This window comes from Nannospalax galili, unplaced genomic scaffold (assembly GCF_000622305.1).
Source record: "Nannospalax galili isolate Female #2095 unplaced genomic scaffold, S.galili_v1.0 scaffold761, whole genome shotgun sequence".
In the NCBI taxonomy this organism is placed as follows: Eukaryota; Metazoa; Chordata; class Mammalia; order Rodentia; family Spalacidae; genus Nannospalax; species Nannospalax galili.
This window is the reverse complement of record NW_008346389.1, coordinates 2,675,192-2,700,284: the sequence shown is the minus strand read 5'-3', so window position 1 is coordinate 2,700,284 and position 25,093 is coordinate 2,675,192. Positions and strand designations below refer to the sequence as shown.

Genomic DNA, 25,093 nt, shown 5'->3' with positions numbered 1-25,093 from the left:
TCCTTCAATTCCAATGATCACACAAATTTTCCTTTCATTTATTCTGTTCATTGTGGCATAAGTATTGAATTAGTCTTACACTCTAGGGATAAACCCCATTTGGTAATATTTTTATTTATGTGTATGTGTGTATATCTGTGTGACTCTATGCCACATACATGGGTGCCCGTGGAGGCCAGAAAGGGCATCAGATCCCCTAGAGCTGGAGCTACAAGTGGTTGTGAGCCACCTGACATGGATGCTGAGAACCAAACTCAGGTCCTCTGGAAAAACAGCAAGTGCTCTTAAAAGATGAGCCATCTCTCCAACCTCTGCTTAATCTTTCTACATCCTGTGGAGTTCAATTTGCCAGCATTTTCTTTTTTCAGCGCTTGTTGCCGTAATAGTGCCATGACAGAGTGCTGGTAATAGCAAGTGAAAGTAGAAAAGACTTAGTTTTAGTTTAGCTCATGGTTTCTGAGGCTTCATTTCCCAGTCCTTGGCTATGTTGACTGTGTGTCCTTTGAGGCAGTACCACTGGGTAGAGGCTATCTACCTCCTCGAGGACAGAAAGCAGAGAATGAAGGAAAAATCTGGTATAATTTTCAAAGAAACATCCCTCAACTAGAATTCACCTCCTAAAGTTTACAGAACCGTACTATACCCGCCAGCTGCTAGGGAACAGGCGTTAACACATAGGTGATACCGGTCTGCAATTTTCTTGTAGTGTCCTCATGGCTTGGGTTCAGGGTACTGCTGTCCTCATAGACCGAGTGAGAGCATACTGCCTCTTCTTCAGTCTTTGGAAGATCAGTGTTTTCCTTTCAACATCTGGCAGACTGCCTAGCAAAGGCATCAGGTCTAGAGCTTTTCTTCACCAGAAGCTGTTATTACTGTTTCGGTCTTCTTATCCCACTTACATGTTCACTCAGATTCTCCACTTCGTGATTCATGCCACATTTTTTATTTCTAGGATTTTGCCCATTTCATGTAGGTTATTTAATCTGTTGGGATTGAACTGTTCCAAGTGCTACTTTATAATCCTTTTTAATATGGTAGAAGTGGCATTTTTTTGCCCATTTTCATTTTTTATTTCAGCAAGTTGAGCCTTTTTTCTTAGTTCATCTAGGTAAAGGTTTTCCAATTTTCTTTATATTTAAAAATAAAACCTTTTTGGCTGGGTGTCATGGCGCACGCCTTTAATCCCAGCACTCGGGAGGCAGAGGCAGGTGGATTTCTGTGAGTTCAAGGCCAGCCTGGTCTACATAGTGAGTTCCAAGACAGCTGGGGCTACAGGGAGACCCTGTCTCAAAAAGACAAAAATAAAATAAATAAAAAATAAATAAAACCTTTTTGATTTCATTAGTTTTCCTCTCTTATTCTCTTCTTATCTCTGCTCTAATCAATTTCCTTGCTTTCTAATGATTTTGGGTGTAGTTTTTGTTTGTTTTACTAGCTCCTTAAGTACTAAGTTTCAGTGCTGATTATTTTCATGTTTGCTTGCAGCTATAAATTTCCTGCCGAGCACTGTCTGGCTGCACTCCATTCATTTTTGTTATGTTGTTTTCATTTCCATCTGTTTCTAAGTATCTTCTTTTTTAAAAAAATTTTATTTATTATATTTATTTTATGTGTATGACTGTATTGCCTGCATGTAAGTGCACCTGTGTCATGCAATGCCCACAGAGGTCAGAAGAAGGCGTTGGATCCTCTGGAACTGGAGTTATGGACAGCTGTTAGCTGCCATGTGGGTCCTAGGAATCGAACCCAGGTTCTCTGTAAGAGCTGTCAGTGCTCTTAACCACTGAGCCATCTCTTGAGCCCGTTTCTAAATATTTTCTAATTTTCCTTGTGATTTCTTCCTTGATATATTTGATACAGGAATATATTTAATTTCAAATCTATGAATTTTTAATTTTTCTCCTAGTCCGACTTCACTCATTATGGTCAGAGAAATTATCATACTATATGATTTTTATCATTTTTTAAAAAGGATTTTAGTTTTTAAATTTTTATTCATTCATTCATTCGTGTGTGTGTGTGTGTGTGTCTGTGTGTGTCTGTGTGTCTGTGTGTCTGTGTATACCATGTTGTACATATGTTGCCTGCATAGGCCAGAACAGGACATCAGAGTCCCTGGAGCTGGAGTCCAGGCAGTTGTGAATCGCCAGGCATGGGCACCAGAAAATGAACTCAGGTCTTCTGGAAGAGCAGCAAACACTCTTAAGCACTGAGCCATCTCTCCAGGTACATTTCCATCATTTTAAGTTTATCATATTAAGACTTAAGAAGGTATATTTTTTGTTGGTTAGAGTTGTTTAAGAGTTCACAGGTCTACTGCTTACTCTTTTAGGTCTTCTGTGTCCCTGTTTATGTTCTACCTGGTTGTTAAAAACCGTTACTCAAAGTAGGACATCAAAGTCTTTACCTACTATTACAGAACTGCTTCTCCTTCCAGTTCTTGAAACTTTTACTTCAGAGTTTTGGAGGCCTGCTATTAAGTTCATAAAGGTTTATAATTATTTCCTCTTGTAATATTAAATTTTTTTTTTATATTATGTATATGAGGGGTTTGCCTGCATGTATGTTAAGTGTACCATCTGTATGCAATGACTGTGGAGGCCAGAAGAGGGCCATTGGATCCCCTGGAACTGTAGTTACAGACAGCTGTTAGCTGTCTTATGGGTGCTGGAAACTGTTGAACCTGGGTGTTCTCCAAGAGCAACCAGTGCTCTTAACTGCTGAGCAATCTCTCCAGCCCCCCACATTAATTTTTTAATGCAACATCTTTTGTCCCTTGTAAATTTTATTGATTTGAAGTCCACCTTGTCTGACACTGATAAAGTCATTCCTGCTCTCTTTTAATTAATACTTGCATGAACTATTATTTCTATCCTTTAACTTTCAACCTATTGATGACTTTGAATCTTAAGTGAGTCTCTGGTAGCAACACACAGTTGGATCACATTTTTTTAATTATATTTTAAAAAATCCATTTTACTAATCTCCTTTTTTTTTTGGTCTTTTTGAGAAGAGAAAATTTTCCAGAGCAGAGGCATCTGAATTTTACCAGGCTCTGAGGCAAATTTTATGCACAATAAAGTTAGAACTTGTGAGTCAGAGTGATGTTTCCAAACTGCTAATGAGATCATTTGTGTACTGGGAAGTCAGGGTTTTTTGGTTTTTGGTTTTTCGGTCTTTTTGAGACAGGGTCTCTCTGTAGCCCCAGCTGACCTGGAACTCACTACATAGACCAGGCTGGCCTTGAACTCACAGAGATCCACCTGCTTCTGCCTCCCAAGCGCTGGGATTAAAGTCATGCACCACCACACCTGGCAGAAGTCAGTTTTTATGAATTAGAATAGAGTAAAAACTCTGAGTGTGCCCTCTTGCTATAAGGATGAAAATTGTTTTATGAAATCTTTATTAAAGTATTAAAGTATGTGTGCACGTGCATGTGCATGCTACACTGTGTTTTATGTTGTTGCTTTTTTAAGTTAGGCAGTTAAAAAATCCATTTTACTAATCTCCTTTTTTTTTGGTCTTTTTGAGACAGGGTTTCCCTGTAGCCCCAGCTGTCCTGGAACTCACTATGTAGACCAGGCTGGCCTTGAACTTCACAGAGATCCGCCTGCCTCTGCCTCCCCAGTGCTGGGATTAAAGGCATGGGCCCCGCCCAAGATTGAAGAGTTTCTTTCTTTTTTTCGTTGCCTCTGCCTCCCAAGTGCTGGGACTAAAGCCGTGCACCATCATGCCCAGCCGTGATTGAAGAGTTTAACCCGTATAGTTTTATTTTATTATTTTTCACTAATTGAACCTTACACATGCTGTATCATCAGCTTTTTCCTTGCTATTGTCAAAAAGGATTTCACTAAGTGGCCTTGAATTCACTCTAACCTAGGCTGGCGATGAACTGGCAATCTTCCTGACTCAGCCTCCCAAGTAGCTGGGATTACAGGCCTATATCACCACAACTGGCACTTCACTTACACTTAAAATGATTATACTGGTAAGGAGGGATTTTCTTCTGTCATTTTGTTTTCTATATGCTTTACAGATTTTTATTTGGTTGAGTGGGTTGTTGGACCCTCATTTCTATTTTTTATTGTGTTTTGTTGATTTTTTTTAAGTGAAATGTTTAAATTCTTTTCTAATTTTTGTGTTTATATACATTTATATTTAATATGTGTATGTGTGCATGTGTTATATGTGTGCAGTACACTCACTCCTGTGTGCATATGTGCAGGCCAGAGGTCACTAGCCAGCGTCTTCCTCTATCACTTTCCATCTTATTTTTCTAGACAGGTTTCTCATCGAACCTGGAGCTCGTTATTTTGGATAGACTGTCTGGCCTGTTTGAGCCTCCCCAGTGCTGGGGTTACAGACGTGCGCTGCCACACCTGGCTTTTATATGGGTTGTAGGGAATCCAAACTCAGGTCCTCATCCTTGTACTTTACCCACTGAGTCATTTCCCCAGCCCTCCTTCTGTGTATACTCTATCAATTGTTTTTGTGGTCACTGTGGGGATTACATTTAACAACCCAAAGTTCAATGATTAGACAAGTTTACAACAGTTTAAAGTTCAGCATACAGCTACTGGGCTCCTTTAAATTCAATTCCTAATCCCTTTCAGTTGATGTAACAAAATTACTTCTTTATACATTGCATGTCCAAAAATATAAATTAAGAATTATTACCTTCTTTAGTTATATAGAAAGCAAATATGAATTACAGACCAGATAGATTTTAGACTAATAACTGGTTTCTAAAATATATTATCTTACATAGAAAACAAAAAATAGAGCCAGTGTTTTACAATGCTAGTTTTTTAAGTGTCTGTGAAATTATCTTTGCTAAAATCCTTCTTTCATCATATAACTTTGAGTTGCTACCTAGGATCCTTTCATTTCAATCTCCAGAATCTCTTTAAGCATTTCTTGCATAGCAGATCTATTAGCAGCAAACTCCCTCAGCATTTTTGTTTATTTATCATGTATGAGTGTTTTGTCTGCATGCATGTAAGAGTATCCATGCATGCAATGCCCATGGAGGCAAGAAGAGGACATTGAATTCCTTGGTACTAGAGTTACAGACTGTTGTTAGCTACCATGTGGGTCCTGAGAATTGAACCTGGGTCCTCTGTAAGGACAGCCAGTGCTGTCAACCATGGAGCCATCTCTCCAGTCTCTTGGGGAATGTCTTAATTTATCCTTTCCTTTTGATGACTGACCAGTCTTGCTGGACGTAGGCATCTTTGTGACAACTGTTTCCTTCAACAGTCTGAGTATATCAGACCACTACCACTGAACCATCTTACTGAGGATCTCTTGTATGTGACATTACTTCTTTCTTGCTACTTGGGATCCCATCAGTTTGACTATAATGACTCAGAGCATGTTGGTGTTCATTTCCGTGAAGTTTGTTTGTACTGCTGGTGTTTACATTCTCTTTCCATGTCCACTGTCTCATGTGTCCTACTGCCCTCCTCTCCCTTCCCTCAACACCTCTTTTCCCTCCTCTCTGCAATTCTTTTCTAATTTTATATCTTGTATCCACACTCCAAAATGAGGAACATGCCAAGAAATATGGGCAATTTCTAGATCAGCAATTCTCAACCTTTGTTTTTGTTTCTACTGTCTATATAGCCATATGTAGCCTCATCTTATCCATAAATGACACAACTTAACAGGAGACTAAGAAGGGCAGGGAAAACAGGTTATATAATCTCCCGACAAGAGATATCAAAAATGTGTGTGTGTGTGTGTGTGTGTGTGTTTCTATGTGTGTAAGTTCCTATCTTCTCAAGGGATCTTCTACTATCCTTATAAGATAACCCCAAGCTTAGCTGTTTGTGTTTCTGTTCAATGGTCTTTTGCTTACACCAGTCTTTGAATGATTTTACTTACAGAAGACATTGTTGCACACAGGCCAGGTGTCTCAATATTATTTATTCACACAGATAACTGCCTTAATTTCTTTCCTTGTTGCTGTGACCAAATACCTGACACGAAGCAACTTGAGTAATGAAGGGATTATTTTGCCTCATGGTTCAAAGAGCTACAGACTATCACAGAGGGGAAAGCATGAGGCAGGCAGCTCCATGGTTGCAGGACTGTGCATCTAGGTTGCCTCTCCTCACATCTTGCCAGCAGGAAGCAGAGGGCAGACAGGAAGTAAGGCCAAACCATAAAACCTCAAGGCCCACTCTTAGTGACCCACTTCCTCCAATGAGGCTCCATTTCCTAAAGGTTCCACAAGGATCCAAAACAGCACCAGCTTGGGGCCATGTGTTCAAATACATGAGCCTAGGGTGGGCATTTCACATTCAAACCACAGCAACTATGAAACTAGTACTTTTTACATTATAAACATAACAGTGAACTAAATAATTTGAATATGAAAAACTTTCTACCATAAATTTATAAACTACATGTCTAATCCTTTATAAAAATTCTCCGGGCTATTTTTACAACATTCCTGTGGCTAGTGGTCAGCATAATTACCTTCATTTTACAGATGAGAAACCTGAGGTTCAGAGAATTAAAGAGATTTACTTGAGGTTACAAAATTAATCCGGAGCATCAGAGGCCAAACTTGTAAAAAGATGCTTCTTAGCTTAGAGCAGGCAATTAAGTTAGAAGTGAAAAGTGGCCCCCTACAACTTCCAAGCTCTTCAAAATATTAAGAACAAAACAAAGAAACCCTACACATCCAATCTTGCAGGATAGGTTTTAACTTGTGTAGTATCATAACTTTATTCTAACACTGGTATACTAACTGCTTTGCAAATAGGGCCAAGCCTGTTAGCTTGTTTCTGAAGTAACCTTTGCAGTACATAGAAAACTCGTTAAAGAATACAAAACAAGAGAAGAATTTTTACCTGTCCACCATGCTGTTCACAGAATTTCAATCCTTTGTGGTCTAAACAATGAAGGGTCACTAATGGTAAGCAACCTGGGCTAGCCCGTGTGCAATTCAACTGGAATGCAAAGAGCCCAGCTCAAGCAGCAACCGTGTAGTGTCACAAGGCAACACACATGCCCTTATAACCACTCATTAGAAGTTAGTCAGAACTTGAGATCTTGTCCAACCAGTAAGGTATGCCCCAAGTTAGTGATCTTTAAAGAGACAAAACTAGTGACCACTGTCAGACAGGCATTCAACAAAAAAGAATACCCCTTCCTTACTAATGAAATACTTTAAGAATCTTTGAATTTAACTCTTTGAAGCACAGTAACTGGACACAGCTACAATCTAAATGATTTATCTTTAAAATAAATCTGTATTTTAAGTCATATACTTGGGGGCAGGAATAAGAGGGCAATTACCACCTAGAAGCTAGCTAACGTCTTTAAAAATAATTGCCTTGCTCTGATCATCTTAATATGTCACTAGAATAATCTATTTACATTGACAATGGATTAAAGAGTTAAATCACTTGAGGGGGGAAACTAGGCTTATACTATGATTCATTTGGCTTATAGCTCAGTTTTCACATATGACTTCCATAACCTTCAGATTATCTTTTTCCCACTGTTAAATCAGAAATAGAACAAAGATGTTTATTGAGGACATGAATATGAAAAGCTAAGAAATAAAAGCATATTTTGAAAAAAGAATACAAATCACATATAATAAAATATGACACTAGAACATCTTGTTTCTGGAGGTTGTCCTACAATCCTCTTCACTGTATGCTCAAATCATCCTGTGCGCAGTGAAGAAAGTTGTACTGTGACTTAATGTTATTCTAACTTACAGAGTGTAGATGTAACTCACCCAGGGTTATATAAAGAGTGACTCAGCCACAGTAGTAGCCAGACTCCTGATGTTTCTATGACTCCAAGATCAGGACTCCTTCCTACGTATCAAGCTATAAATGTGTCAAGAATTAAATATAGCACACATCATGACCATCTCTCTGTTGTCTATAGGAATGGCTCAAAAAAGTATAAGCTAGTACTCAGCTAAGTACTTAGCACTCCAGGAGGCATCTCAAAGGTTCAGGAAAATGTATGATGTCCAATCCTTCCTTGATGGTGCTCAAAACCCAGTTGGGAAGATTAAAGTAATGCATATAAAATAAAACTGAAGAGCAAATAATATGTTTGTAGATTTAATATGGTGCTTAAAATAAGAGATTAAGGCCAGGCATGGGGGGGGGCGGATGCCTTTAATCCCAGCACTCGGGAGGCAGAGCTCTGTAAATTCAAGGTCAATCTGGTCTACACAGCAAGTTACAGATTAGCAGGGCTACATTATGAGACCCTGTCTTTAAAAAAATTTTTTTTAACATTTTTTGAATTTTAAAAGAATATAATAAGAGGATAACTGGCTGGCTTCTTCAAACTGGGTTTTCAGGAGGATTTATTTAGACAATAGACCTAGGCTAATTCACAGCCTTGAAGACTCAAAAACTACATTTCATTGAACCTCACCCTTATAGAATAAAGTATCCCTATTACTTATGGCAAGTCTTTAAGGCGTGACAGAATAGAAAAGGCCTTTTATGCTTTCTGTGACCATTGTCACAGAAAGGTTTCAGATCAAAGTCTACATGGATGCGGTGACAACTTACAACACAACTCCTCTTCTTTCTGCCTCCCTAGTACTGCTACAGAGAGAAGGTAAAACGAGAATGAGGTTCAACCACAAGCAGAGCCAGGAAAGATAATGTGTAAGCCAGCTTGCTTCAGCCCTTCCTGAAAGGCATGTGACTTGATGAGGGACAAATGAGATGACTCAGATAGCAGACACATCCCATGATTTAAATGCTAAGATACAGAAACAATATTTTAGTTCCACTTTTTTTCTTCTTAGTAGTGCTAGGGTTTGAACTCCAAGCCTCAAGCATGCTAGGCAAGCCACTCTATAGTTGAGACATAGCTGCAGCCTAGTATTTCAATTCCTTATGCTTTACTATCTGAATTGAAAATTCATTTCTGCTGGGTGTGGTGGCATATACTTTTAATCCCAGCACTGGGGAGGCAGAGGCAGGCAGATCTCTGTGAGTTCCAGGCCAGCTGGGGCTACAGACCTTGTCTCAAAGTTAAAAAAAAAAGGAAAAAGGAGAAAATTCATTTCTAATCCTCACGTTAGCTGTAAAACTTTTTTTTTTTTTTAACTATAAGATGTTCTTAGGGAAGAGCTGGCTTAGAAATTTAGAGCTCTCTCAGCTCTTGCAGAGAACCCGAGTTTGGTTCCCAGCATTCACATGGGTCAGCTCATAACTGCCTATAATTCCAGTTCCAAGGAATCCAATGCCCTCTTCTGGTTTCTTCAGATACCTGCACTCATGTGCTCAAACCCACACAGATCTACAGAGACATACACACATACATACATATACTCAAAAAACAAAATGAATAAATCTTGAGAAGCAGCTCTTGGGACAGTAAGATGGCTCATCTTTTAAAGGCACCTGCCACCAAGCCTAATGACTTACGTTCAGTCCCCAAGACCAACACAGTGGAAGGAGAGAATCACAATCTCATGAACTCTCATGGGTTGTCCTCTGACATTCACAGAGGTGCTGTGGTACACATGTGCCCACATACATAAACACATGCATACACACACAAATAAATAAATGAATGTAAAATGAAAAGAAAAAGATCTGAGTGAAATTAGGATTTTGCCCACTTGTGCTTCTTAGAAAGTGCTCTTACAGCTCCGGCTAGACTATCAACCCGACAAAGCTAATATGCGTTCTTACCTTCATCTCCATGTTGCCTAGCAGATAAAAAGCAGCAGTGGGTAGTCAGACTTAAAGTGCCATGGCAATACTGCTACTTCCTCTCTATGGCGTCTCTATTACCCTAAACAGATAAGATCTTCAATTTGTATTTCTTCTTTTAACTTTTGGGTTGAGTTGAAATCTAGAACTTTTTTTTTTTTTTTTAACTTTCAAGACATTGGCTCCTTTTTCATTGTTCAATATAACAGCAACAGCATTACATTTCAAGTTTTCAGACAAGGTTTGCTATGTAGCAACACAGACTAGCCTTGAATTTAGAATCCTCTAGTCTCAGCCTCCCAAATGCTGGGATTACAGGCATATACCATTATGCCTTATTTCCGGGTGATTCTTTAGCTCTGACGTCTAAGCCATAGCTCAGCACTATAAAGAATTAGAAATATGTGGTGGCATACGCCTGTAGTCCCAGTGCTTGGGAGGCAGAGGCAGGCAGATCTCTGTGAGTTCGAGGCCAGCCTGGTCTACATAGTGAGTTCTAGGACAGCTGGGGCTACAGGGAGACTCTGCTTCAAAAAGACAAAAAAAATAAAATAAAATAAAAAAATAAATCCAAAAGACTCCTCTGTAGTCACTGACCTATTGAGCAGGAAGGGAAACCTGAAGCCTACAGGATTCTGCATAATGACATACCATTTTTTTTATGCAATATTCCTGTAAAGCACTTGACAGAACCCTTCTATCTGAAGTCTAAGATTTTTCTTTAGCTGTTGAGGAAACTTTTACCTTCCTTGCCTTCTGGATTTCCTTTGGACAAGTAGATTTCTTAGCTGGATCCTCCACATCTCAAGCTCCATTTCCTACGTTGGACTTTGACCAGGTTTTAGACAATTTGGGCTTAGTCTCTCTCCCAAATTAGAAACACAGTTTTTCTTCAGCCTTGTGTTGTCATACAGCTGGCCTGGGGGCTAGGGGTTCAGTTCAGTGGTACGGTGCTTGCCTAGTATGCAACCAAGTCCTAGGTACAATCCCCAGTACCATCAAAAATGGTTTACTTTTGGGGTTGGGGATTTAGCTCAGTGGTAGAGTGCTTGCCTAGCAAGCACAAGGCCCTGGGTTAGGTCCCCAGCTCAAAAAAAAAAAGGTTTACTTTTAAATTCAGGCAACTAACACACCATTTTATTTGTTTTACAGAACTTTGTCCTTTTTTATGCATTTTAAGAACATTTTAATCATTCATACAATCAATCACACCTTCTTAAAGTACTTTTCTAGTGTCCTGACAGCTCATCTACCTGGACACAGAGTATGAAGTCCTCAGTTGTGCAACTTATGGTTGGAGATTTCCTAAAAAGCTTAGTGCTGTTTACTAATTTGCTCACATCTATGAATTGGAGTGTAGATTTGTACTATCCAATATAGTTGCTTCTGTCTAAAAGCAGCTACTTTAAATGAACTGAAATTAAAGTTCAACTCAGTTTCAGTGAGCACATATCAAGTGCTCAGTAGGGGCACACAGTTATCACACTTGATAGCATGGCTAAGGACTACTTGCATCATTACAGAACGGTCTACTTGGTAGTGCTGCATCGATGGCTGAGAATCATTGCTGCCCTGGAAGTGAATCCAAATATGATAATCCTTGTCTCTGATTGATAAGGTAAAACACAGCTCATTTTGCTTTCTTTTGTAGAGGAGGCATGGACACATTCCTTGTTAAGCTCTAGGACCAAAAACCTACCAGGATTACTGCCTACCTTTTGGTCACAGCATTCTTATATTAGACAGTTGTTTTCCCAACAGACTTTGACTTTGCTTTACACTGACATCTGACTAGAAAAATCCTGACTTCCAATATGCATCTATATTAAAGAGTTGTACACTGTTGAGTTTGAAGAGCTTAAGTCAATCTGTTTTACATCATAAATTCCCTTTTTTATTATAAAGACTGGACTTGTGCTTATCTGTTTAATATATGTATTATAGGGGTCTCTACATTTCGGCTGTATAAAGAGCAACTTGTCCACGTCTTATGAATGACATGAACTTGGTTAGAAGCCACCAACTCTGTTAAAAGAGTCCTACTCAAGTGTACGTCCAGTTTTCCAGAATTCTACCTCCTCCTCCTAGCTCTCTATGCCATAGTCAGAGGAATTCTGCCTCTTGGCTTCAGAGGCTTAAGTCCAGGTTGTCCTCAGGCTTTCCATAATCTTCTTGCTAGAAGCATCTTAGCAATTTTCTAAAGTTACAGCTTTCTTCTATCTTATCACTGAAATTTGTGGGGAAATAAAGAAAGTTTTCAGTCAGCCATTTTGAATTAGAAACATTAGTAAAATTTGACTGTTTTTTTTTTTTTTTTCCGAGGCAGCCAAAAGCAAGCCTTAATAAACATGTCCTTAGGGAAACTTTAAATTAAAGTTAAAAACCCCAGTAAGCCAGGAATTTGTTTAAATATCCAAGGAAGCAGCTGATCATAAGAGGTCCAAATAACTGCCCATCGTTTAATAAAAATATGGCATGTAAATTCAAGCAACAGTACTTTATGTAAAAGTAACTACAATGCCTCCTTTTATATAGGTAACAGATGACAATTTACCCCTGTGCTGGACAGCTTTAGTGTCAACTTGACACACCTGGGTTGAAGGAGCCTCAATTGGGGAATTGCCTCATTGGACTGGCCTGTGACCATGTCCATGGGGCATTTTCTTGGTTGTTGAGTGATGTGGGAAGGCCCAGCCCACGATGGGTGCCACCCACGGGAGGGTGGGCTTGTGTTGCGTAAGAAAGCAGGCTGAGCAGAGGCCAGGGGAGCAAGCCAGTAAGCAGCGTTCCTCCATGGCCTGTGCTCCAGCTCCTGCCTCCAGGTTCCTGCCCTGAGATCCTCCTACCTTGGGCTCCCGGATGAACTGTGACCTGGGAGATGTAAGCTGAATAAACCCTTTCCTCCCCACATTGGTATTGGTCAGAGCGTTTTGTCACAGCAATGAAGAAACAAACTAGGACAACCCCATATAACTATTCTAACTTTATTAAAAACTATATGTATGTAGCATTATATCATATGGTTTATAAGAAACCTGGTAACATATTACTATAGTATCTTCTGATAAAGGTTAATGATAGTATATGGAACAGTCACATTCACAAGTATATACCATGATGTCAATTACATTACTCAAATTGATGACTTCAGCAACATGAGTAACTTCAAGACAAACAAGTCAGCCACCTGGTAGGAAAGGGTTGAGAATTTACTAATACACAAATCTCCACAGAACAACAAAACATTTAAAGTAATCCCTAGCTTAGCTTGGTATTTCATATCCATGATATTGCAAATGACCTACAATGCCAAATGACCTTCAAAACTTGGTTTGAGTAACATAATACAATTCTACTGCTGTGAGCCATAATTTTAAAATTATAACACATAATAGCTCCATCATCTATAATACTTCCTGTTAACAGCATATGACTCTACCCAAGCAAAAACACCATACCACTGAGTTCCAAAGGACAATTTGAATAATTATATTAATTTTATAAACACAATTATCCCAACTAGAAATAAACTTGATAAAATATCAAAGAAATATCCACTGTAGATTGTTTTTGATTGTCATTCACATCATGAAGATGTAGGGAAATTACAAGAGAATTAGGACTACAGGGGAGGTAATCAGCTCCAACACTGTGGGAAAGTACAAGTTTATAAAAGGACCAAATTAGTCACTGTTAGAAATTAAATCACACTCATTTCTTTTAGCTCAAAGAATTATTTGAAACCGCAATGTACATACAAACAGTGAAGACCCATCAGGATGCTTTCCCAAATCCTCGAACACTATTTCTGTATGTCCCCCTGTCTCCCAAGTTATGACTCAGAGTTTATTTATTTATTTATTTTCAAAGTTTATTTTTAAATGCTTGATATTTCCTAGGAGAAAGGGGCTGATGCTGACTGGGAGAAACCGGTGACATTTTCTTGGTCTAAGTAGTTAAATGAGTGTGTTCTTTGTGAAAATTCACTGAACTGTGTCATGATCTATACACTTTTCTATATACAAGCTATACTTTAATAGAAGTTACTACATAAAAATGCCACACATGTAACTTCTTTCCACTTTTAAATTTGGTTACTAGACTGAGATTCCTAGGTGGAGAATTCATATCCTACTTATCTTTGTCAGTGTTTGGCACATAAGAGAGGCTCAACAGACAGGTGGATTCATATAGATCAGTCATCAATTATAGTACGTCCATGATTCCATTCTTTCATGTCACCTCACAGCACTGCTGCTACAGGGTACACATTATACATCATCAGTAATTTAAAAATGCTTGAGTCTCTGTCACAGGGAGATAGATAGCATTTGTGCATGTGTGTGACAAAGAGAAAGAAGTCAAGACACATACACCAGTAACTACTAAGACAGGCACTATATGTACGTAAGGGGAAGGCAATGACTATGACAGTGAAGGAGAGGTATTCCAAGCAGGACAAACCAGGAAAAGCATATCTGAGAGGATGGCAAATGGGCACAGTGAACATCTTAATACAACAAAGGTGCAGACTAACAAAATGTTTAACATTATGTCAGGTGTGAGATGGGCATTTCCACAAACCTTACTGAACACTTACAGTACAGATGAGATTTAAGTTATTTGTTCAAGATCACACAGCTAGTAAATATCAGAGAATATGGCCTAAATCTTTTGGCTCCAAAATCAGTGTTGCCACTACAGAAAAGGCCTTAAACAAGGGCTTAATACTTTGGGCCAAAACTTCCAAAAGCCCACACCTGAAATCTGACCAAAATTAACAGAATTTTTTTCTCTACCCAATGAATACACTTCAACTTGTCTTTATTCTTAATAACAAACTGACCACACATAAGAATGACAGCTAAAACTGATGGTACAAGAATTTAACTCACAGCTTAAACTTAATGCAGTCATTTCTCCTTTCAGTAAAAATATCTCAGTCAATGACTGCTCTTGCCCTTGAAAGCACTTAAACAGAGGCCTTCATTTGTCACCTAACAATGTATTATCTTCACTTTGGCAATAAGCATAAATGTTGTATTCTTGTTATGGAAAAAAATCCATCAATCTTCACAGACTGTTGGATCTTTATTCATTTACATGAGTCTATCTGAGAAGCTTCCAATGTATCAGGAATTCTTCCTCAAAGCCTATTCCAAAGATTGCAAGGAAATATTCTTAGTGGATCCTTTTTACTTTGCTTCATTTTCAGATTAAACTACCAGGTGGGGTCTGGCTGGTGGAAGTAGTCATTAGGAATGGGATCTTGAAAGTTATATGCTCCCATTTCTGGCTGCTCTCTTGCTTCCTGATCTGCCCTGTTGTGAGGCATTGCCACTACACATGCCAGCTGTCATGAACTGAGCTGCTTTCCTCATGACTTCCCTGCCACAATGTACTGGAATGGAATCCCTCTGAAACTGTGTGCCAAAGAAATCTTTCATCCTTTAAATAGTTTTGGTCAGGTAATTTTGTCACAGCAACAGAAAAGTAACTGATATATCACAGATTCTTCCAGCACATTCTACTCCGCTTACCTTTTACTCCAATTCCCAAGATCTACTTTCTCTTTGAGGATAATATTTCATCAGTTATTACCCTTTCATTTCTGAATTATAATGGTGCTATCCTTTATTATCAAAGCACTTAACACAGTCATATGTACCATGTTTATTGAATACCTTCTGTGTGCAGATACCCAGCCTTGGTATGAGGATAAAAAGAAAATCTGGAACTCGGGAGATAGCTCAGTGAGTAAAGAACTCATCACACAAGCATGAGGAACTGAGTTCTAATCCCCACACCCATGTAAAAGCCAGGCATAACAGTGTGCACCTGTAACCCAGCACTAAGGGGACAGACAGCCATTTCCTGGGGCTTGATGGCCAACAAGTCTAGCCAAAATGGTAGGCTCTGGGTTCAGTGAAAGACCCTGTCTCAAAAAGTAAAGAGCGAGCCAAGCGTGGTGGCGCATGCCTTTAATCTCAGCACTCAGGAGATAGAGGCAAGTAGATCTCTGTGAGATGAGGCCTGCCTAGTCTACATAGTGAGTTCCAGACCATCTAAGGCTATAGGGAGAAACTGTCTCAAAAAAACAAACAAACAAAATATAGAGTGGTAGATAAAGATACTTGAAGTTGACCTCCGGCCTCCTCACACTCAGGAAGAGGCAGGCACACCTGTGCACACACATGGAAATACACCCCCCAAAATATACACTCCTCGTTTTTGTATCTATTATACTCTAAGATAGGCTATAAATAAAAAAACTGGTAAGTTCTAAATTATGAAAATTGAAGTGTTTGTTGTCAGCTGAAACATGAAGGCCAAAAAGGGCCAAAGGTCAAAGATGACCTTACAGTTTGGGTTTTAGGACGGAGTAAATGGTGAGGTCATTAATGATGTTGGAGAACACCACTGGGGGAAAAAGGGAGGGGGAAAATAGGGGTTCTTTCCTCTCCACCTTCTGCTTCACTCCAATCCTTTCAGATACCAAAGACAGGGGTCAAGCAGGTCCTCAAACACTGAATTCTGCAGCTAGCAGGATGGCCGAGCTGGAGATGGAAACCTGGAATTACAAAGATGGTGTTTTAAGCTGTGGTCTGAACTGAATGAGGGCTTATTTTCAGATAATGTTTAAGATGAGGACTGCGTATGATGATTTTTTGCAATAGAGTTCATATCGTGATAGTCTTCGGTTCACAGCAAAACCGAGCAATAGATAGAGCTTTTTCCTTTAACGACTATCCCCACAAAGGCACAGCCTCATTTTCAAACCCCATTTTCAACCTCCCTCACTAGACTGGTTTGTCTTTTTCTAACCTATATTGACAGATGAACCACTCAATAGACCACTCAGACTACATTTTTAAATTTCATTATTATTGTGTGTGATGTATGTGTCAGAGTGTAGGTATATGTGCATTACTATGCATGTGGAAAGGCCAGAGGTCAGCTCTCTGGAGCTGGTTCTCTACTTTCACATGTGTTCCAGGAACTGGACTCAGTTCGTTAGGCTTGCGCAGCACCACTTTTACCCACTGGCCCCCGGAAGACGCTTTTTAAAAACATCTATTTTTTCTTAAATGTATGTGTATGTGTGTGAGCCTGTGTCAGCTGATGCGTATCACATGTGTGCAGGAGCCAACAAAGGCCAGAAGAGGGTGTCCAATCACCTGGAACTGGAGTAACAGGTGGCTGTGACCCATCATGCAGGTGCTGGGAACAAACCCAGGTTCTCCGCAAGAGCAGCAAGTGCTCTTAATCACTGAGTCATCTCTCAAGCACCCACCCCTTACCCCAAAGGCATTTTAACCAACACTTCCACTTAGATCAATGAGCCTGTTAAGTGTGGCTTCAGCTAGCTAGCATATGTGGCCAAGGATGACCCTGAACTTCTGATCCTTCTTTATCCACCTCTCTAAAAGCTGGGATAACAGCCATGTGCCTCCACACCCAATCTATGGGGTGCTCAGGATCAAACCCAGGGCTTTGTGCAAGGGAAGCACTCTGCTAACCATGCTACATTCTCAACCCCTCCTAAGGTAGATCTTTAAAGGAACTGTAATAACCCATTAATAATTTTTAAAAATTGATGATGCAAGGTGCATGGGTAACTGAGAAATCTTGTGCTTTCGAGTTCTTAAAATGGGTAAGAGAGGGTGAACTAGGGAACAAAAGGAGGATTCGCCTTAGGGAGCATCCTAGTTGGTTTTGGCTGCCAACTTGACACAGCCTAGAGCCATCTGAGAAGGAAGTATCAATTGAGAGATTTCCCAGATCAGATTGGTCTGTGGGGGAACTGTCTTATTAATTGATGTAGGCGGCCCAGTCAACTGTGGGCAGCAGCATTCCCTGGGGAGATGGTCCTGGGCTGTACAGAAAAGCTGGCTAAGCACAAGTCAACAGGAGGTGTTCCTCCATGGTTTCTGCTTTGAGTTCCTGCTTAAGTTCCTGCCCTGACTTCTTCAATGAATGACTGTGACCTGGAAGTTTAAGCCATACAAATCCTTTCCTCCCCTCAGTTACTTTTGGCCAAAGTGCTTTATTATAGCAACAGAAACTGCACTAGGACAGGTAGAGATGGGCATTTAATTGTTGCAGTAAGAAAGTACAGTATATGGAGACAGGCACAGGTAGTCTGTTAGATATGGTAGTGGAAACAGAAAGCAGGACCTGGACTTAAGCAGGGTTAGGATTCTGTGGAGATCCTGGATCTGCTCAACTGTGTTGCTCACTGGCAACCCACCGGCTTACCTCCTAATTGCTAATGCCCACTGATGGAGAACTAACACTTATTCCCATGACTAGCACTGCGTCATTCACGGACTAATCTGAGACTGTGCTCCACAGCTCAACATTTCTGGGCTGAGGAAGACAGGATGAAGATCCCATAATATTCAATTCCAAAGTACCTAAGCAAAAATGAATTTATCAATAGTGCAGTGAGGTTTTTCCACAATCTTACTCTGTAATTCTATGGCATCACTACAGTGGCCAGGCTTAGACACTCATGCACAAAATCCCTGTGGGATTACAATGTGTTCCTCACAGAGAGGGGCAATCTCAGCTGTCACTGCTGGACTTTGAGATGAAAGTGTACAAAAAGGAAGAAAAAAAACAGAAAATATATTAGAAACATTATTGTTACTGATAAATGGAGAAGATATTCAACACTTGTTAAGCTGTTTACTTGTCTTGTTTTATTCCTAAATAAGATAGTTTGCTTTTCAAAAAAGTTAAATACAGGTAATGTTTCTGTAACTTTGCCAAAGCAGAAAGCAAACAGAAGTTCAGTACTTCAGAATGGTAAATAGTCTATTGCTGCACTATTTGTGTGTGTGCACACATGTGCCAAGGTGCACATGTGGAGGTCAGAGTACAACTTGTGGGAGGCAGTTTTCTCCTTCCACCATGTAGGTTCTGAGATCAAACTCAGCTTGGCGGCAAGTGCCTTTCCACTCCAGCCATCTCATCAACCGCTGCTTATTTCTTAAAACGAAGAGTAAACTTATATCACTGTCATGTATGAGCTTTAAATACAGAATTAAATGAGAAGGGATAAATGTGGCCGTTCTTGTTACCTCACCATTTCCATCACCCTAGAGCATTTCCTGTGTCCTTTCTAGCCAGTCCTTTGCTTGTCATGGCAACTATGCTTCCAATTGCCACTGACAGAATCACACACATTATACTCTTTTGTATCTTTCCCTCCAAATGTTTCTGAGGTTCATCAACACTGTTTGCATGGATCACTGGTTCTCCTTTAGAGTTGGAGTAGTACTCCATTGTATGTACCAATCACATTCTGTGTATATATCTTCGTGATGGTATTTGTAGGTTTCTCCCATTTCTGGCTATTGTAATAAAGGAGCTTATAAACACAGGATCCTGTTGTGCTGTATACGTGTAAACACACCATGCTGAGCTTAAGACCACTTTTTGCATAGACCAAACAAGGAGCTGATAAGTATCTGCTTTTAAGTTACCTGAATAGAAAGACCTCAGCTATGGAGCCCAGATTGATTAGGTAAGACCCTCCTGACCTGCCCATATCTAGGCAAGCACTCTACATGGAACGATATCCTCTGTCCATATCTGTGACATATAACATTCTAGGAGTGGCACTTGTAAGCAGAGACTCTACCTAGAACATTTCAAACACACAATTTTTAGGGGTTTCATTCATTCACTTCATTGTTGCAACAACAAAATATCTGAGGCTGGATTCTTTACAAAGCAAAGAAGTTTATTATTTATATTTAGCTCATGGTTTTAGAGGCTAAAAGTCCAGTATCTGGCTCTTCCACCTGTTTAGCCTCTGGTGAAGGTCCCCTTACCTGTACCACAACATAGCAGAATGGAACAGAGAACAGCCATGTGCAGAACGGGCCAAAGCACAGACTCACTTTCTAAAAACCAACTCTTATGAGAACTCACTTCATAAAAACATTAATTCCTTCTTGGTAAAACATTTCCCTATTGGCCTAGTCAAATTCTACCAGGCCCCATCACTTAAAAAGCCTCACCATTTCTCACCATCACCTTACTGAAGGATTAAGCTTCCTGCACACCAACCTCTGGGGAAAAAAACACATCCAAGTCAAAACAGGCCATGACAACAGGACTCACACATTTCTGCTCTGACCAAAATCCGGGACCACACTGCTTCTACTACAAACACACACAATGAAAAGAAAAGGCTGGCCTGGTGGCAAAGGTCTGTAATGCTAATTATTTAGGAGGTTAAGCATATAGCTCAAATGGTAGAACATTTTTCATGAAGCCCTAGATAGAATTCTCAGTACTGAAGGGGGACACCTACAAACATAAAAGGGCTCTGACTTGCCCTCTGAGGTCTCGTCATACAAGCCTTGCCTAATTAATGGACAGCCACATGCTAATTATGTAACTTCAGGGACACCATTCACTCCCCTAAGCCCTAATTTCCCAGTATGTAAAATGAGATAATTATAACATTTATCTCAGGGTCATTTTGAAGATTAGGTCATGTGTGTCAAAGTGGCAGAGTGCATAACACACTAATACAAGCCATTCTCAGTACAACTATATTTCCAAAGTTATTCTGACAGTAGAGTCACAGACTTCCATTTTTTTCATCTCCATAATAAGGTGACAATCAAGTTTCCCAAAATGAGTGTGTGCCATAATATACTGGCTCATTGGGCATTTTGTAAACCAAATTGTTCACAGCCAAGCAAGTTGTGGTCAAACAATTACTTTTTAAGCTGCAAGATATCCCAGTGCTTTTGATTTGTTTGTCTCACAGCATATTGTTATATACTCCAGATGGCCTGGTACTCACGACATAGTCCAGGCTAGCCTAGAATTCACGCAATCCTCCTGCCTCACTGAGACCCTCAAGTGCTGGACTAGGGTAAGTGCTACCAGGCCTTGCTCATCTCGGTCAGTGCTAGCTAGGCATGGTGCCAATTTACAATATTCCCCTACTCCAAAGTCAGAACTAGTGTATAGTATTTTCAAAGTAATCTGATGATGAAATTTATTCCTGTCATATCAAGTAGCAAGTGACCCTATAAACCCAAAAAACAAAAAATAAAACAAAAAACTCCATACTCTGGGAAATGCTTATTAAAAATCCTTCTGAATATATACAGAAATAGCAGTCTCTAGAGGACGGCATATGTTCTTCCCATTTCATTTAGTTACATGTCACTTATCCATCAGATCTCAATGGAGCCTTCCTCAACTCGCCTAGACTTCCTGCTAAATGCTCTCCCTTCCCTCTCTGTGGACTTTTCTTTCACAGCTTACAGCCACACATTAACATACTTGAAAGACTATTTGATTAGTGTCTGTCAATTCTCCCAGCAAATTATAAGCTTTGGTTAAAGTGTTAACTCTATTTTACTTAGTCCTATTCCCTCAGCATTTAGCAGTAAATGTGGTCTCATTATATAATAGCTCAGGTTGGCATTAAATTCACAATTCTCTTGCCACTGCTATCACAGTGCTCAGACAATAGGCATGTACCACCACGCTCAGCTCAGCCTTTCTAAACATACTAAATAACTGCAAGGAACTCAAATGCTTATTAATAGGAGAGTGATTAAAGTCACTCTACATTTATAATATTCAATGTTACATAACCCACAAAAAGCACGTACTTAGCTGGTTGTGGTAGTCAGGGGCTCTGATCCCAGCAACTGGAAAGCCCAGGCAGAAGGACTACCAGGTTACACAGTAAGTTCCAGCCCAGCCTGGGTACCAAACATTTTTTAAAAGAGTAAAAATTATTTTACCATACACATTTTTATTTATTTTTTATGAGTGTATTCCCTGCATGTATTTAAGTGTACCCTAGTCATTCAGCACCCACAGAAGAGAGTGCCAGAAACCCTGGAAATGGAAATATGGATGGTTGTTAGCTGCCATGCGGGTGCTGGGAATCAAACTGGGTCCTGTGCAAGAGCAGCCAGTGCTCTTAACTGCTGAGTCAGCTCTCCAGCTACAAGAAAAGTAATCTTTACGCTCTATAAACTTCTCTGTTGTTACAATGTTCTTCAAGAAGTATGAATTTCTTTTCTAATTAATTTTTGGGGGGCTTTGCGCAACTGCAGATCCACATAAATAATCATATACTTACGCTTGTTCATATCTGTATCTCTATTTCTTAAAGATATTTTTGTAATGATCCCCACAACAATCTTGACAGAAAAGTTGAGAGACGAGAAGAGCTAGTACTAACCCAGTGTTATAGTGTAAAAGTCACAGGCAAGTTGTTTGACTTTCCAAAGCAAAACCAATGACAGAGCTTGATCTCTCTTCTGCTAAACCAGCCCTTATGAACTTTTTCTGGGGAGATGAAGAGATGTCTATACAGGGCACAAACAACAAAGAAACGATTCCACTCAGATCTAGCTCCATGAACCATGAATTTAATTAGGGTCACTTACAAGAACATGGCTAAGGGGTTATTTACAGGAGCACCACTGAAGAAAATGTCTCTCTCAGCAACCATTAATAGCTTATACACTCAGGGAGAGGGAGGCCCTCATAAGCCCCTTCTCACTCTATGACAGAACATTATTGGACCCAATCCTATGCAGATGTTCTGCAGGTAATCACAGGTGCTGACAGTTCAAGAGGTCACTGGCCATGTCATGTTCGGAGGATACTGTCTCATGGCACTTGTTATTTTCCTTACATACCACTACTTCTCCAGTAAGGGAAACAAGGCTACCGACAGAATCAACACTGCAGTCAAATAACTAGAAGAGATATACCTAGTTTGATCTTTACACTTTCCAGCCTTATTAATGGTCTGAGGACATTGTTGATCAATAGCCATAAAGATGCGGCCCCCTTTAAATAACCTCAATGGGTGGGGGTGTAAAAAACCCTGATATGCATCACTTTACGGTTTTACACTGAAAGTTATCTTTCATACTTTGGAAAAGTATAAAGCAAGCTTCTTTCCTCTTCTAGAACATATTCAAATTTGAGAACAGGTGCTTTTTCTAGATACATTTCCTAAGAAAACATCTCTCTTAGCTGCTCAGTACTTAGGAGACTGAAGCTGGAGCACAAAAAGTTCAAGTCTAGTCTGAGTGACATAGTGGGACCCTGTCTCAAAAGAAAAAAAAAATGGGGGAGGAGGGTCTCTAACATTCCATATTTGTCTGTCTAGTCGTGAATAAAAAAACGTCACTGTAACAGAGCTGAGACAACCTGAGGCCCAGGTTTCTCTCCTGCCAGGAAAGGACTGATTTTCCTACCTCACAGTAATATTTAAGTATGGTCTAGTCTCTGTTCTACGGCTCTCTACAGCTTTTAAGATGGCTGCAAAGGCAGTGAGAAGAAACCAGACTCCTCTGCCTTCATCACTGTTTTGGCCAAATTGTGAATAAATCCAGTTTCCTACACCAATTTCTATTTCATAATTTCTTTTAAAATGCAAGGAAACCAGGTGGCAGGTTTATGGACTGAATGCCTGCTAACAAGAGAGATCTTCTGAGGGCTTAATTTAAAATATCCTTCTTTATTCTTCTTTATTGAATTGCCTTTCCCTCTACCAACCCGTGTTCCAATTTTTAATTTCGTATCATCCGCTTACTTACTGTTTATATCAGGAAGCTGTAAGCTCCACAAAGGCAGAGTCGATGCTTGTGAACACTGTACTACACCGGTGGGCATAGAACCTTGTACATGATAGGTGCTTACTAAATATTTGTAACATGAAGAAAGAGGAAAAGAGAATGGGATGCTATGGATGGATTGCTTTCCTAAAGTGAGAAATTAATCACTTGCTGAACACCTATTTTGTCTCAGACTATTTCTACATCATCTTCTTAGCCTCTCAATTTACCCTACCAGATACCTCACTTGAGGCTAATGCTCACAGAAATTACTGAATACTTCAAGCAACAAACTTAAGAAATTTGACCTCCTGTTTCTGTAAATGTCAGTTTTATCTAATGTAAAGCTGGTCCTCAATATGACTGCCGCACTCCTTATAGCTGTGGGAAAAGGGAAGAAATTCTCAGAAAAGTAGTAATCTTAGATATCGCACATCTTCTGGTTATCCAAACTGTCTTAAGTTTCTTCCATTTTACACAAGTCCTGCTAAAGTAAATAATTTTATAAACAGCAAACCAACCATTTTTACATAAGTCAAATAATTTACTCTTCAAAACACTTTCAACAAAAGAGAAAGTCCATTTTGTTGGTGAGGACAGCGAGGTCAACAGGTTAAGAACCGATGGGCTTCGAGTCCTAGAAAAATAGTGCTGCAGAGAAAAATTGGAAAAAGACACTCGAGCCGTAATCCTCCGGCTGCAGAGATCTGATCCAGACATAAGCGATGGTACCATTGGGCTGGATGGGGTGGGAGTGTCCTGTCCACTCTTGAATCAACCAGTTAAGTGTGCTGACCATCAGATGTATTTACTGAACCCAGGCAGTTAAAGGAAGGGCGTGGGAAGAACATTTTGGAAAGGGTTGCACTCTAGCCAAGACAAAATGGGCTGCGGTCCACGCTCGCCCTCGCCAACTCTGTTCCTCTCTCCCCTTCCAGCCCATCACTTGTCCCTGGAGTCGCAGTCATTACAACAGGCAGTGGCCTACCTTGGTCTGAACACTCTTATCAAACTTGTCATTTTTGAAGGAGAACGTATTCTGGTGCTTCTGGGGCCTGGACCGAGCTACGTTGCCTTTCTGGGAACTCATCATCAGCCGCAAGCAGCGCACAAGTTCCAGGGAAGAGCAAAGAGGTTCCCGCACGCTGTTGACGCCGGTGACAATGACCCGGAAGCAGTTCCTCCAGGTTCGCCGTTCCAGTTCCGGCGGCACACGTGACTCTCCACCGAGGTCGTCTCCAAGCCTCGCTACCGCCTAGCCCTCCGCGCAGCCTCTTCCTCAAACCCCGCCGGCAAGTCCCGCTTTCTTCGAAATCAGAATTTCCCCATTGGCCCGAACGCGGCAGTCCTTTACGGCGGAGGAGCTGGGAGTCTCCTCTCCTATTGGCTCTCCTTTTCCGCAATCCCCGCCTCCTGCCGAACGCACTCGGCCAGTCCGGGACTCCGTAGCGTAGAGACCCTGCTTAGCGGCTTCTGATTGGTGGAAGTTGGGAGAGGCCCCTCCTCTCCCGCCTGTAGCCTGCAGCCGCGGTCAGCTTCGGCACCTTCCTCCAGTTAGAAGCCAGCCCCGGCCGGCTGCGCGTCCTTTGCCTCTCGCCACTCTCCGGTTGCCCGGCCGCCCGCCCGCCCACCGAGGCCGCGAACCCCGCCGCCTAGTGGACTGAGGAGGCTCGTAGGAAAGCAGGCTGTGGAGAAGAAAGCCCCGCTCCTGGGTGTCGTCCGGGAGAGGAGGTGCGGGTGGCGGCGACCACGGCC

General features: G+C 40.6%; 1 protein-coding gene across 2 annotated transcripts in view; it reads right to left on the bottom strand.

Moving 5' to 3' along the window:
* CUNH9orf85 (chromosome unknown C9orf85 homolog) overlaps nucleotides 1-24,740 on the bottom strand; it is a 79,198-nt gene extending 54,458 nt beyond the window's left edge. The window contains exon 1 of one of the 2 annotated variants that reach the window (XM_029568142.1): nucleotides 24,327-24,740. In XM_029568142.1, coding sequence (XP_029424002.1) covers nucleotides 24,327-24,431 — 105 coding nt within the window. In that variant the 5' untranslated portion in view covers nucleotides 24,432-24,740. The remainder of the gene's footprint in view (nucleotides 1-24,326) is intronic. The other variant, XM_008842782.3, reaches the window with a different exon arrangement.
* Nucleotides 24,741-25,093: the final 353 nt, after the last annotated feature.